The sequence below is a fragment of the Lonchura striata genome, chromosome 3 (assembly GCF_050655825.1).
Source record: "Lonchura striata isolate lonStrDom1 chromosome 3, ASM5065582v1, whole genome shotgun sequence".
Taxonomy (NCBI): Eukaryota; Metazoa; Chordata; class Aves; order Passeriformes; family Estrildidae; genus Lonchura; species Lonchura striata.
The window spans coordinates 108,191,148-108,207,611 of NC_140705.1; the positions used below are offsets into that span (position 1 = coordinate 108,191,148).

General features: G+C 36.3%; 1 protein-coding gene across 4 annotated transcripts in view; it reads right to left on the reverse strand.

Moving 5' to 3' along the window:
• The window catches only part of BABAM2 (BRISC and BRCA1 A complex member 2), a 159,432-nt gene that overhangs the window by 24,998 nt on the left and 117,970 nt on the right, over positions 1-16,464 (reverse strand). For all 4 annotated transcript variants that reach the window (XR_014954520.1, XM_021552247.3, XM_085577208.1 and 1 more), the window contains 3 exons: positions 12,581-12,680; positions 10,563-10,633; positions 9,024-9,106 (listed from right to left, as the gene is read on the reverse strand). Coding sequence is in view for 3 of the 4 variants with exons in the window: in XM_021552247.3 (XP_021407922.1) it covers positions 9,024-9,106; positions 10,563-10,633; positions 12,581-12,680 (254 nt within the window). In the remaining variant the exon portion in view is untranslated. The remainder of the gene's footprint in view (positions 1-9,023; positions 9,107-10,562; positions 10,634-12,580; positions 12,681-16,464) is intronic.

Here is a 16,464-nt window from a genome sequence, read left to right on the forward strand (position 1 = left end):
ACACTGCCGGGAAAAACAGTGGATTTGAATGTATGGCCTCAAACTGAAAAGCTCCTTGAACTCAGAGCTCTGCAGTTTTCCTGTGATGATGTGGATGAGACCCATGTGAATTTACAGTGCAACTCCATGGCAGTACATATACCATATCACTTAGACATCTCACTAGCCCTATTTAAAAAGAAAATTGATACTATATTTTTTTGACATGACTTCTGTGAGACAGATGATTCAGACAGCCTGTAGAATGGGTGAAAAATCTTTACTTAATTTTAAGGAAAAAGAATTATCTTCATTTTTTACATAAAAATTCCAGTGCTGAAGGCCTTTCAGGGTTCATATTGATCATGGTTCCTACGGAGAAACCTGAATAGATTTAGCCACAAACATTTCGGGGGCTACAGTGTCTAGCACAAAGCTACACAGGGCAGGATTTCAGGCTACTTTGCTTAGTGAATATTTCCTGGACTGATGTGTGCTGAAGGCCTTTGGCCTACATTCTACTGGCAAAAAATGAAAGGGGAAACTTGGCTTAAAATACACAAAAATTACTGAATGCCACAGCTATCCTGCTTTGGTGTGTGATGATTTATTCTTGCAGGAATGAGAAAGCAAGGATGACAAAGAACATATCAATGGCATTAGTGTAGGACTTTATGTTAACAGAGTGCAGTCACAGGAATATGAATTTGTTAAGTAATATTAGGGCTGACATCCCTTCTGGAGAAAAACAGTTTTTTTGCAGAAAGATGTTATTTTGAAATCAGCATTTCAAAATTTCAAATCTGAAAGGAAAAGCTGTTTATGGAATTTTAGCTGAGACACTTATAGCATTCTGGGTGTGTTGGTAATCACAGCTGGTTTTGAAATAATTAGGTCTGCCCTTGCTACGGGAAATATCCACCCCATTGGCAAAGTCAACACTTGTACAGTAAATGAGGAAGATGATTTATGTACAAAATACTGTCAAATAAATGCTATAGAAATACAAGTAAATACTCAGAAAAAAATAGGAGCAACATCTACTACTACTATACAATACTAAACAATAAAAGACAAACCACTATAGGCAAAATGGAAACAATGAATTGTGATGGATGAAACTATTCTGACACATTACAGAGTAGATTTGTTTAATTAGCTTTCCATGTTTTGGTTTGTTAGTTGGTTTTGTCTGTTTGGGTTTCTTTAAATATAATGCAACTCATTTTTATTTCAGGACAGCTGCATGACATTTCTGTATCCACCTTGTGGATCTCCTTCCACTGGTAGTGGAAACTATAATACAATCTAGGCACCAGTGGCAACTAAATTTATTATTACAATTGTTTTGGTTTTCTTTCAACATAGGCATATTACATGGTTGTAAAAATATCCCATCTCTTTATTGGAACCTGTAACTTTTTTTAAGTACTCCATCCTTCATACAAACCAGCATTTAAAAAAAAAGTGATAAAAATATTTTGAGTGACTGAAGTTATAGTCATGTGCTATAGACAGCGTATCTAACTATTGGTTTAGTTTTACAGAGGAACTAAGTAACAGATCAAATCAAGATATTCTTCAAGCAGTTTCCAGCTATGTGGTCCAAGACTATGCTATAGAGCTATAACTTAATCTAAAAACAGCTTTATAAGATCTTCTTGCTTTTGAGTGTCATTGCCCACCACATCTATGTCATACTCTTATTGGACTTCTCTTATCGGACAACAAGACTGGACTACCTCCTAAAAATATCCTGTGGAATAGCTCACAATCCTATATTGACCCCAAAGAAATGGCATAATGGCCTTAGCAGGTATTTTCCCGCTCAAATTTCTGTAATCATATTTATATGAATTAAGAAAAAGGTTTCTTATTACCAGTTTCAGCTACTTACTTGTATTTTGTTTTTATTTTTACTTCAAATTCTCAAAGATCTTAATTCTCTCCTCCTTCCGTTTTTATTTCCTTTTATTGTTTCTGCTGTTACAGTTTCTATAGTAACTTCTCAAATTGCTGATGAGATTGATGTGACTAAAAGCTGTCTCTTCTCTGTCTGAATTGTTTGAAGCTTGAAACTTAAATACAGTTGCAGTTGTTATGGGTGTAAAAAGCAAGCCATGCCCTTTCTTGGCACAGGCTGGTGATCACTGCAAAAAATACTCTTCTGCTTTCTGAGCAGAGATACACTGATAGATGCTGAGAAGTTTTATGTTACCTTTCAACTGGACAGGAAGACTTCTAAACTATGTTTATACCTGAAAAGCAGATGTGCAAAACCATTGTCTTCTCTCACCAACATTTTATTAAGATTATGAGGCTTATAAATAAGTAGTTTTTTTCTGTTTTAAATGCTTCCTGGGATTTGAAAAAAACATACCTATTTTACTTCATTCTCATCTGTGGCCAGTGTGAAATTATCCTGCAGGTCAAGAGGACCCTCTGCTGCCACACCTGCTATCCTGTTTGCAACTTGCAGGCTTGCAGCTTTCAAAACCCAGCCCAGTGCAATCCCATCTGGCCCACACAGCCAACTAAGCCACTCCAGGTATTTTTAACTGCAGTACAGGCCCTTTGCATCTTCCCACTCCGGAACATCACAATTACCACTTTTACTCTTCAAGCCACCTTACACAATACTAAAAGCTTATCCTTCTATTGCTTTTTAATGACCTAAAGAACTATTTTGTGGAACATATTCTTTTATGACACGTTTTCTACACCACCAGCCATTTTTGGTGCACTTTGTGAATCACCATTCGAGGATGATGTAAGACACACATCAGGATCACATCCCTAAGCTTCAGGGAGCAGAGCTCAGGCTGTTCAGGGGTCTTGCTCCTCCCATGGAAGACTCCTATGGGATAATGGTCCTGGTGAGAAGATGGGTCCATGATGACCTCCATTAAACTCAAGAACAGTCTATCCTATCGAGCAGAAAGGCAAACGCAAGCAGCAGGAGGACCACATGGATGAGCAAGGAACTGATAAAACAAAGCATAACAAGGAATCACAGGAGATGTGGACACTCCCTGAGCATGCAGAGACAGGACTGGGAACGTCAAAGCTGACCTAGAATTGAATCTGGCAATGTGAGTTAAGGACAACAAGGGCTGCTACAGGAACAGCAAAAGGATAACTCAGGAAAAGACAGGACTGCTGCTGAATGGGGCAAGGGGACTGCTGACAAAGGAGACAGAAAAGCAGCTTCACTCCCTCCTTCCCCCTTTTTGACATTTATGCATCTTTGTGACCAGTTCCATCTCTAAATTAAGGTGTATTCCTTATAATTCCAAAATGAATTATATTTATCGATTTCATAAAAGGTATTCAGCACTTGCTTCTGTGTGCTTTGCTATGTCACATATGGATTTTTATTAAAAAATCATTTTGGTGACAAAGTGATTGTCATTGCATAGAAGGAGGAAAGACAGGGAAGAATGATTCAGAAAATGTTTCTTATCTTGATGCAGCTCTTATTTCTAGAAATTTTATATCTCTAATAATCCTGTGGTGCTGTGTATCATCTTGTTTCTTTTCTGAAAGCATTTCCTGGTATTGAATCCAGGACTCATCCATGAAACCCCTGCTCATCAACTCCTTTCTGGACTGAAAAAAAGATATTTGTTTTCTACTTGCTGTTATGAGCAATTTTGAACTTGGTTTATTTCACACCTTTAAAGCACTTCTCATCTTAGAGAAAAATATCTGTGAGTTACCAAAGCCTGTAGACACAAACCAGATGTGGACTAAAAAGAATAAGTACCACAACTTGTACTCAAGTCCTGTCCCTGTCAATTACTTTTTGTAACTAATTATTTCTTTTCAAAAACTGAGTGGATAAAATAGGATTATAACCTTTTTCTATGTAAGGTATCTTTTCTGAGAATTGTAGTTATCTGTCATATACTTGGGCACATAGTAGTCATACTCTAGAGATATATAAATATAAAATATAAAAAAATCAACAGTTCACTTTTCTGAAAAGTGCAATTTTTTAAGTCGTTATTACAAAACCTTTCAGCCCATTTGTTAAAGTGCTTGTAGTTGCTGGAAGAACGTCAATTAATGTCTGCAGCAATACACTACCATTTTAAAAGTGTGGCAAACACAAGTGTTTCTCAGAAATTAAAAAAGCAATATCCACAGCAAAATGACATTTTAAAATACCTTGCCAGTCCACCCACATCAGGCCATCTATAAGATTCTTATAAAGCCTAATTAGTATCACAGCTATTGCTTCCTGTTTGTTGCTGTCCATACCAAGTTTTATGAGCTTTTTGCTGTCCATTCTCCCCTTTTCTGCAATTACAAATAGGAACCTATAACTAGCTTATCTTGAGTGACATGAAAACAAAATGAACCTAGAGAAACAGAAAAAGAGGAAAAGAAAACCACTTTTCAGATTCACTTGCATCCATTATGAATACCTATATTAAAAAAAAGTCTCATTTGGCTCCCATAGAAGTAAATAGCTAAGGTGGAATCAAAGGAACAGTGTTTAAAGCACTCTTAATGTCAAAAATAATATTACTAGCTTTCAATAAAAAATTCAAACGAAATCTACTTGGCAGTATCCCTTAGAAAAAAAAAAAAGGAGAAAAATACACCATGGAGAAAAACGATCAGCAAAAGACTCATTAATTTTCCAAATGCTACAATTCAGTCCTGTGATTAGCCCCTGCCTAAGCCCATGCCTAGTTTAGTGCAGAACTGTGTGCCTGTGACTCAGGCTATTTTTCCATCACACTGCCTGTCCACAGCACTGCAGTGTATCTGCAGTTTTCACTGGCTTCAGTAAGCAAGACACACTTCACTACCCAGGAGCTGGCCCAGAGAATGCTCTGCCCTGAGTGACTGAAACAATGCACAAAGTTTTGAAGAAACCTGGTCAGTTCAGGGTATATTTTGCTGTAGGCAGAACATGCTTTCTGTTTTTTTCAGAAACTCTCAAGACAAGATTCAAAGAAATACATGGAACCAACTAAAAGTACTGAGTCAGAGGAAAAGACGGCCAAAAAGAAAGACACTTATTCCCAAGCATAAGATCCAAATTTTATTTTCCCTAGCCCCTTTTACATCACTGGCACTTTGTTAATCTACAGCTTCTCATTTAAGAAAGAAATTACACTCTTATACAATATTTACAGATTGTTTTGATCAGCATTAAACTTCTCATTCTAGACTCCTGAAACATTTATTTTGTTACATTTGGCATTTCTGCTGAAGTATCCTGCTTTCCTGACAGGATCAGATACCACCTTGTTATTCACATAGTCATGTTCTCTTTTTACCTTCTTTAGTTTTCAGAGTCATAAATTCCCATTTTCATTTAAGGAACAATGAGAAGAATAAAATAACAGCACTTATAAGAAAGTTAAAACACCTAATTAGCTAAAAGCTCACAGAAACAATCTAACATAAATATTCCACTCAATACTTGTCCTACTTTTTTTAGGACATGGCTCAGGCAGACAAGGTTTTTTTTCCCCATAACTTTTCTTGAAAAGACTGACAAACATGTGCAGACAACAATATTCACACAAGAATGCATCAGAAGCTGGTCTTGGTAATGTCCACCAAAAAATCCTGAATCCAGAAGCCAGTATCCACCCAAAGCCTGACACTCATAGGTATAGTCTCTAAGCCAACTAATGCTTTAGGTGCTTTGCTTGCTTCTCTCCTCCATTTCAAAACTTTCTTCTTGCTGGGATGCTGTCTGTTTCTGACCTATTATCAACCAGAAACAACAACATAACTACACAGACAAGTTAAAAGGTGGACAAAAAGCTGCTTAAGCTGGCATTACCATAGCAAGATTGATCATCAATTAAACTCAAGTTTTTACATGACCAACAATTTGGAGCTCCTGGGTCAGTGGCATTATCCACACAGAAACTGAAATCCCTTACGGTCAGCCAAGGTCATTTTCAGCAAATGTTCCCAACCAACTTTGCCTTGACTGACATCCCAAATAAACTGGAAATAGAAATGCTGGCAGCCTTCAACATTCTTCACCTCCTAAAATATTGTTCAGTGAAAAAAAAACCCTTTTTAGTTCAATGTTTGTCCTTTTAAGACATCTTAAACAACCACTAACACAAGCAGTGTTTCATTTGCTACTGCATACTGGTCCAGCTTCTGTCCATCTCTTCAGTGCTGATAACCTAAAGATCTTGCAAGATAAAAATTAATCTTTGAAAAGCCCAAATACAGATTACTTCAGAGTTACACTCTTGTGTTTATAACAATAATGCTATTTAATTCTTAATTATGCACAGATAATGTAACATGTGTTTTTATCTAATATTGATATTTCATCAGTGGCTGGACTCAATCTTAAAGGTCTTCTCCAACCTAAATGACACTATAATTTATATATGGTATAAATACATAAGCTGTATACAAGAACAAGAATACAAGGAAATATCTGTCTCCAAAAACTAATCATAGCTGATTTATAAACAAGAAGAGAAGTCTATTGAAAGTGAGCAGTCTATTGAAGTTTACTTACAAAGCTTCATACTGGGACTTACTCATAAACAGTATCAAAAGCAGTAAGCCTGATTAACAGTTTCCTTTCCCATGTGGATGCATGAACTTCTCTGAATGTTTATTTCTTCTGTCTTATATTTGAAAGCACTTGATTAATTCTTAAAATTAAACCACTAAAGAAACAGTTCCTTTGACTTGTCTTTGATCTAATGTAATAACTCCAGAAGCTTCATTAATCTAATGATTAGTCTGCAACTAGGTAGCTCCTCAGTGTTTTAAGGTAGAATGTGTAGAATCTCGTCTTCATTCTGTAACTACAGCATAGTCTTTCTTTTTTAGCATATGAAGTTGTTCTAAGGTTATCTGGCTTCAGCAATTCAGAACTATTTTTCTGTTTCTCTCCTCTTTAACCCACTTTATTCAATAAAACTATTCTGAATAATTTCAACTTACTTCTAATGTTTTTTGCTTCCTAGTGTCCAAATAAGTTTGTAACTCTCCATGCAAACAGTTGCAAAACAATGCCAAAGTTGTTTTGGAAACCTCTGAATCCATCTTCTAAAGGAAATATGACTCATGTTAGTGTTTATAAATGTCACCTAAATCACAATCTCAAACCTAAAATTTTTAAGCAAAATTTAGATACCAATAAAATGTACTATGGTGCCTTTCATTTGATACACCACAGTGCTTTCTGTATACTGACCTATTTACTCTCCTCTGAATACTTTATCTACACACTATAGTAAATACATAAAGTAGAAGAGTTTTCAACTTATTGCTATCTCTCCCAGACATTTTATTAGATGCTTGCTAAATATTCAACCATAATATACATAGTTATGCCCGTGGTTAGGAGATGAAAGCCTACATTACTTCACTCAGGAAATGAAGTGCAGGTTTCGGTCCTTTCATTGCAATATCCTTCAGTGCATGGACCAGAAATGCTTTTGCACTGAATTGTTCAGCAAGTGAGTGATGCAATGGCTTCCACAGCTAAGCCACTGTATGAGTTCTAAGGCCACAGGGTTAATACATAGTGATAAACTATTCAGTTATAATTGTAGCTTTCATGCCAGTTTAATTGAATACCATGAATATTACACAGTTAAAACTTGCTCTGTTATTTAGCAGAAATTTGAATTTTGATTCCCCTGAAATCTAAGTGATTCAACATGTATTAAGGTATATTATCTCACAGCACAAATCAAATTCACGGGAATTTTAACATTGATTAAATTAACCCAAATATGCTGGGGAGTACGAAAGGTGGGAAATCTTCAGGAAGGCTGTACATAAAATAGTGTAATCTCATAGAATACAACTGTCCAGTGACCAGTTCTCCATTTTAGTGAAATGTAAGCAAAAATTTAAAGAGGATAATTTTCCCAAAGATACCACTTCAATTCTATTTCTTTCCCCAACATAAATGATAATAACATGATGGAAGAGTTTTAATTTCAGGTTTGAGTTTTCTAAGATCACTAATGGTTCCTAAGATCATTAGTGTGTGGTAAGGTAATCTTAAGGCATAGAAGCAAAAGGATTAGTGAGACCATTTTTTATGATCTGCAATACAACACAGGGTGAAAGACTTCTCTGAATAGCAGCAATCCTGACTTCCTGCATTAAGAATTCTGGGACAAATTTCTACGATGTCATCAAGACAGCATGAGTCTTCCACATGAAAAGCTGGCCCACAATAAAAAAAATTATGTAATAACAAAGACTTCAGTGCTAGAATGCTATCAAATACCAATGTTGCAGCTGCCCACATTGCAGTGTAATAATGTGAAACATAAATAAGAGGTGTAACAATCAAATCTAAACAGTTACATGACTGAATTTCCCCAGATCAAAGTATCTTTGATATCTGTGAATTTCACCTTACCACAAGGAAAAACAGAAATTGAAACTTAAGGTAATATGTAAAAGGCACATTTACATATCAAAGCCACATTTACTAATTTCCACATGGAGTAATTCCTATATATTTAAATTAAGAATGTATTTTGTTAGTAATAAAATCTTTATTAAAAAATTTTAAATAACAGCAAACCTATGTTGTTAGGACAGTTTTGCCTACACAGTTTCAGTCTAGGAATAAGTTTTGGATCCTAATGACAATATGTTGTTATTTCTTATGTGATCTATTTTCTCTACATAAAGTGTCTTTACAGTTGTTATCAATGCATTAATTCCTGACAGTTACAGATGATTTTAGGTATTCCTGGGTTGAGTCCTCATCACTAACACTTCTGAAAAGCTAAGTTACAACGGTGAACTCAGTCTTGTGTCAAATTACCAGAAAACCTTCCCAAGACCTTTTTGGCATTCTGTAAACCAACATTTCACTATTGGTGTGCATCCCCTCCTCTTCTCTAGATACAATTGAGATTTTGTGTTTTCTAAGTCACATCAAAAATAGATTAAGCACTGGATAAAAATAGCTAAAACTTTTAAATTGTTTCCTGTAATTGTACATTTTCCCTTTTGAACTTGCATCTTCAGAGGACAGACATTTATGCCTGAGGCAAAGTGTTACTCACTGTGAACAAGGAAGCAAAAATCTTTCCACATCAGCAACAGAGTAAGCTTTGTGAATCCTTCTGCATCATATTCCACCACACCACTATCAACAAAAACACAACAAAAAAAATGAATGCAGTTTTTGCCTTCAAATACTGGATGATGAATATGTAAATTTTGTAATACAGGGATTGTTATTTTCGTTTGTTTGCTCAGAATCTTCCAGGATTTGCTTTTTTTATAAGCAGCTACAATTTTCTAACTAATTTTAAATTAGATTAAACTTTTAACCTTAGCAATTGTCTTAATTATCCTGTGGTATTGGAGTTTTTTACCCAAAGGAAAGACATTTTCAGTTTAAAATATACTTTTGAATGAAAGAAGACCTGGTACCACATCTACAGTCCTAAATTGTTAAAACTGCAGAGACACAAATTCTCTGTACCCAAATTAAGATTCTTCTTCATTTTTGTAGTGAGTGAGGGGATAAAACTGAAAATAAGAAGGCTGCAAAGAGTTTAAATTTGAAAATTTGGAAGAGTATATATAAAAAATACAAAACATGAGATAATAATGAAAAATTCCATATAGAATACTTGTTTGATTAAAAGTTTCAACCATCAGAAGCTGGTATTCTCTAAGTGTGAAGCAGTATCAGAACTCATGAACCACAATGCAGATGTGATATAGTAATAGGCACACGTGGCCCTTTTTATAATACAGTTTTCTCAGAAGAAAAGGAAATGTCTTGATAAAGATTAAGCTTGCATTGGCTGTCTACTCATACATCCAGTTGAAGTTATTGTTATCTATTTATCACTGTATTAAATTTGGGTGCATGCTAGAAGAAAGCTGTTTTCCTAACCTCACTTGAGAGATTTGAAGGGTTCCTGAATATCCATGTCACTGGTATCACCTCTTGGAAGCACAAACCCCTCATCTCAATTAGCTAAAGGCTTGGACTCTGGCTCAATTTAGGCAGGAAACCAAAGTGCCAACCCTTCACAGTGCCATGGCTGCCCTGATTAATTGATTTGTGAAGCTAATGTGTTATCATTCCTGGCCATGCACCTTTCATCTGCAGGAATGCAACATGACCCAAGGGCCTCTTCTCTTGAGAGACAGAATACTGGTTGTTGGTGGGAACAGCTGTCTCCCAGCCCTACCTTTACACTGAGCAGCAGCTTCTGGCTCTTGCAAGGCTTGGAATCACACCTGCTTTCCCCATTTTCCCACCTCAGTTACCGCCTGTTAGTGAAAGACCCCTTAAGTAATTTATTCAGAAACAAATATACTTCTGCATAAGGAAAATCCCTACTATCCCTTTCCCATAATCACCTATTTTCTAGAAAAAATCAGATTGGCCATTGGCACAGAAGTGAAATAATGCTGAAGTACTTTCCAGTGTTGTTACAGAGAGACAATCTGTACACGTAATTCTGTGAAAAATGACAAGATTTCATCTCATCCAGTGGACAGCAGCCACACAACCACAAACCATATGCAGAAAATGAGTTTCCCCCACACTACAGAAAAATATGCATCAGAAGAAAACTTACGTTCCAAAATGACTCAGGAAAGCTGCAATGTACTCTCTTCGCTTATGGTATCCCTGAATAACATATTGTACCTTAAAAAAGAAAGAAAACAAATCCTTGCTATATAAAGATTAAAAAACCCAAAGCCCAGTTTGTCATATATTTCTTGTTAAGGAAGATTTATGTTTGACATGGTAGAAGTTCTGAATCCTACATTTAGCATGATTTCCCTAAAGAATCCTGAAATGCCTTTAAAACAGACTCTGGACGTTGCACACAGAATATCTTGTAAAGAAATCTCTTCAATCATGTCTGAGTAAAACTTAAGTCTTTCACAATAGACTGAAGCGCTGTTTAACTGCACAAGACAAAGACTGAAAGAAAGAAATGCTCAGCATTGCCTTACTGAAGTTTGAGAGTAGAAATCTGTGATAGGCAAATCAGTTATCTGAACTGACACTAAGCTAAGTGTCAAAATAACATTCTGGTTATAAAAGAGAAGAAAAAATTAAATTTCTTGCACAACTGATCTTGGGTGTTTTCTGAAGACTGCACCTCCAACAAGATCTTCTGAACATTAAGCTCTTTCACTGGTTTCATGCTGACTCAGGGAGCCACCTACTCAACTACAAGCAACAGTTTCTGAGGTACTCTGGGTTTTGAAAGACTTCTATCCTGGCACAGAGAAAATCCAACAATTCTAAATTTGGAGACTTAAGGCAAAATTCTCCTCACACCATGTATGTTTTCTCATTCATTTGGGTGGCATCACTTAAGAGAACAGTGTGAGCAGGGTTTGACCCATAACAAAACCGATGCATGTGTCACCAGGCTGCAAGGACATCTGGTTTACAACTGGTGACTTGAAAGTAGTTATGGTATGGTTCTATATGTGATTCTCCATGTAAATTCCTTTGCTTTCCAGAATAAAAACTAGCATTTAGGAACATTTTCTCCCTCACTGAAAAGAACAGGAAGAGTATTTTCTTGGCTATGGCAATACTAACATTACTTGGCTGGCAAATGCTTTCCTAAAATTACTGAAAAAGTCTTGATACAACCATTGCTGAGAGCTGCCTTGTATAACTTAAATACTATTTATAAACTCAAACATTGTATTTTATAAAACACTAAGATTATTTTGAAGGCTTTGTGTAGGATCTGAAATGTTATTTTGGGAAGAGGAAAACATACGATAAGTTTGCTTAAGTGACTTCGTTTAAGAAAGGATAAAAACAGCCCGGTGTACTTGCAGATTTTAAAAACAGAAAGTAATTTTAACAGAAAACCACAACAAAAACAACTCTAATGATAGATTCCAATATAATTATGAAAATAGATTCTGAAGAAACTTTTTCTAAAAGATAAAATTATTCTCTTCATTTAGACAATTGAAGGTAAAAATAATATACAAATAGGAAGTCTGTAATAGGTAAATTTCTAAATGTTGACCCCTAAGCCTTCTTTAGAAAATTATACTTAAATAATGGTGAAACTTTCAAAATACTATAATCCTTCTTTTTTGTTTAAACAGTAAGCTAACTGGAACACAACCTTTTCAGCAACCTTAAGTAGCTATTGCTGTATAAACATCCCAAGAAACTGCTGATTCAGTTCATCTGGATGAAACATCTGAGAAGAAAAATAATGGAAAGTACTCAAAACCTACAATAATGACTGGGGTATGAGAACTTGCAACTAGAACAACAATATGCAAATTACACATCTGTATTTACTAAAAAGCAGTATACTGCAATGCAGTGTTGTACAATACAATAACATTTTATCCTAAATCATAACATATCACAGTAAGAAAAAAAACTGCTCTGGGATCTAATCCCAAACTCACTTGTTTACCTAAAGGAGTCATTCCATTCAATGTCATGCTCAGGTGCTCAGCTCTTACCAAGAAGGTATTCCCTGTGTAGTTCAGCCTAAGTATGCCTTGCTTTGCATACCTGGCAGAAGAATAATGATGTCTGTGAAAATGCAGCACAGTGCATAAGGGAAAGGAAAGCTGATTGTCTGCAGCAGTTTACCTTGTTAGTTAGGAGCTGGCATACTTGGGGTACGTAGTCGATGAGACAACCTCCACCAGGAAAGGCTGGGATGTGAAGGGCAGATGATCCTCCAAGCGCACTAGAAAAATAATTTAAGAATGCATTACATGTACAGCCCCTGAGATTTGAAAATTATTTCTGCACAGTTCTCTTTCCCTATTCTTGAAGTCAGATGGCCAAGAGGAAGTGTATTTTATGCTGTGGTGATAATAAAAGTATTGAGCGATACCATCTATAAAACAGGTTATACCATGACCCACTGTAAATTAACCACTTAAATCAAGAGTATCACTAACACAAAACATTCTCTCAGGAAATAGCTTTTTCATTGTGAACAGTTCTGCTTCTTAGCCTTCATCAGTAAGATGTGGAGTACTGTAGTTCAGACATCTTGTTAGTGGGGGAGGAGAGGACCTGAAGTCCTCAGATATTCCAAAATCCACCTTCAAACCAGCTAAGAATAATCAAAATAATTGGGACTGAGGAGGATAGATGGCCAGATGCAAATATCAGTTATGTCATCTACTCCAGTTTTGGATTTCCCAATAGAACACAGATGTTAACCTATTAAATCAAGGGGGGAGTGGGTCAGAAAGATTATCAGGTACATGATGATGTAAGAAGGATGGTGAAAGAAATGGATTTGTTCGGTCTTCAGAGAACACTGCAGAGGGGGGATACTGAGAAGGGAAGCAGAAAGCATATTGATAACTTCAATTATCTAGTGGAAAATTATAGAGGTGGTGGAGTCAGAGGCTTCTCTGAAGTGGGACTCAGTGGTGCTATGTCCTTGGAGGTGCTCAAAGCTCAGCTGAAAAACAGAGGCTATAAGCTCTGAGGAGTGGCTTGGCCAGATAAGCTCCTTCTTGCCAATCTACATTGGTTTATGATTATAGTCTATGAGTCTATGATTTTGTTCATGCCCAGTAGAAAATTACAAAAACAAAGATATTAATTCTGTCCATGCACATACTGGACACCTGAATGGTAGGAAATCACAGAAATAAGGTAACTTCAGAGATGTATTTAGGCAGCTTAACCATTTGCCTCTATCAAAGGACAGAAGACTGAAGCACACCTGCTATTACTCAGAATAATGGCTTCTTTGGTGTGGAAAGATCTAACACTTATTTAAATCAGACTGTATAAGGCAACAACTAAGTAAAGTCCATGCTACTTCCTTCTAGCAGTACTGACCTAAATTTTTCTTTATAGTCCCTTACCAAATCAAAATTTGCATTACATACTGTGGATTACATCATTCACTAACCATCCAGAACCAACTTGGACACCATAAAAACGCCTCAAGAGCTAATTTACTTTGTGTGGCCTCCTGTTTACATGCTGTTTCCATGACAAATTACACTGGATAGAAAGAAAAGTTCTTCTCTGCAAAACAAGTCTTTTACTCTCCTACAGGATCTGGCCTCTTATTTTCCTCACTACTTGATAAGAAACCACTTTGCTAGGTATAAAGGTCTACAGTCATGCATCCCTTTGAAGGAACAGAGCCTACATAAATCAAAAAAATCCCAAACTCATAATGAGGTATATGGAAATCTGCTACTCAGGCAAAACAGTCTGGGTTTAGCAGACTGTTCACCACATGGAACAGTTCTGCAGGTCTGGATTTTGCATATGCAATGATGAGAAAAAAAAAGTCCTCAGTACACCACAGCAACACAAAAAAACAAACAAACTTTTCTAGCAGAAGTAAGACTTGAATGGGATTTTTTTAAACAGAATTCAGTTTCCTTGCTACTACCCCCTTACTAAAATTATTCACACAAGAATATAATTTTGCAACTTGTGGATGGTTGAAAGCACTGAAGTATGACTAAGATGATTAGAAAGTTGGAACATTTCTGAAACAATATGTTCTTACAAAATTGCAGTATAGCGGGTCCACTGATCTGTAACATTGGAGAATGGAAAACTTGACCTCTGGTATGTTAGAAGTGGGTTGTGAACCTTACTTTAGGACCCTGACTTCCAGTTTATTTAACTCCTTACACATTATGTAAATATATCCATAAAAGCCTCCAATCTCATACACAGAGCAACTGGCACTGTCCAAGTTCCCTAGCAGCATGGACATAGCACTGAAGATGCTCAGATGACTACAACAGGAATTACTGGTTTCTCTCCCAGTTACAATAGCAGCTATGAAATTAGAAGTCATCTCTAACACACTACACATGCAAAAAAAGTTTCCACTCCTATATCATCAGCTTACAATACATCTTCCAGATGGAATTATTACGATTTGTGAGTAAGGGTTTCCCATTTTACCTCTATCCATCTTTTGAAAGTAGCCATCCTGTAAAAACGCGTTGACATAAATGGAAATCCTGCCCTCCTCAAATGAAAAACAGACTGCTAAAAGGTGTGGTTTCTGAGAAAGAGGTCCCTCCACAGAAAGAAGGCTGGAATTTCTAGTATAATTATCCTCTGAAAACAGAATAAAGCTGTACCATCTGTAATTTATATTCTGTAGAAATAATTATGGGTAGGGAAAATTAAGAGTGGACAGGCGTCTCTGTTCCCTCTATTAGGTCAGAAATTCTGCTTATTAAATATTTTAATAAAATACTGCATTTGCACAGGACCTTGCATACGACCATCTCAAAACTGTCTGTAAACATTTAGCAATTAAGATTCATATGCCTCATTAAACTGATACTTACCTTTTATTTTTAAACAGGTGAAGAAGCTCGAAGTTTGATTTGACTGTGCTGTACTACAATGTCTGTCATGTTAAAGGAACATATTTGCCATACCTCACAACCCTGAGACCAGGCAAGAGGCCATAAAAATTCATTTGACTTATAATAAACCTGCAACTGAAGAAAGAAGAGACTTCCACAATGCCAAAGAAGGACCTGTAAAGGGTGCAAAATGGAGACAACTGGGCAAGGGAATGTCACCATGCAGCTCAATATCTAAGGCTGCTTTTTGAGGTACCTTACAGTCCAATGAAAATAAAAAGTGCCAAACAAAGTGCTGTAAGTGCTTTTATAGTGAAGGGCATTCGATTTGGCAAAGTATTTCACCAGCACGAGCCTAAAGATTGCTGCATGTCAAATCTGCTTTCCAGATAGTTGGGCCTCGGAGCATAGATCTTAAACACTTCTGTTTGCAATCAAGCTTTCCTTCTCAGTATCAGTGCTATACACCCCTTAAAAAGAAAAAAAAAAACAACCCAAAAAAAGCACGTTCATTTTATCACATCAACAAAAAATGTTCAACAAAAAGCATCAAGAGATATGATGAGGAAGCACATACAATTGCTCCCCTACAGCTGCCAGAGTAAGGCTAGTTTCAGTACAATCAATTGAATTGTGTTTGATTTTTACACTGTTTTTTTCCAATAAACTGCTACTTTTTAAAGGCTAGAATTCAAACAGTCTGGTATTTTTTGTAATTTTAACAATTCATGAAGCAACAGTCTTAGGGGATGCTATTTCATTTCCCCTAGTACCAGATGAAGATTAAATACACAGCAGATCTACCTGTCTCAGAGATAAGGCTATACAAACATGCTGGAACAAAGACCTGCTGGCCTCAGAATTTTATTTGCTTTCTCTTACTCTAAGCCTACTCAGCTCTGCAAATCAACCTCATACATCTAATTTTAAGACAGAGCAGAGGCTCCTTGCAGTAAGGTCCTGTTCTCCTGGATGTCCAGAGTCAGTCACAATGTGATCTGATCCATGGTCTGGAAATTAAATTGCATTTTGTGAGGAACTCACTACTGAATTCAACAAGTGCAGCAGTCAGCCTGCATTACAAATAAAAGTTTTGTTCTGTGGCATGCTGAAATACAAGTTCAGAAAGCATAGCTGGAGTATGTTTACATTTCT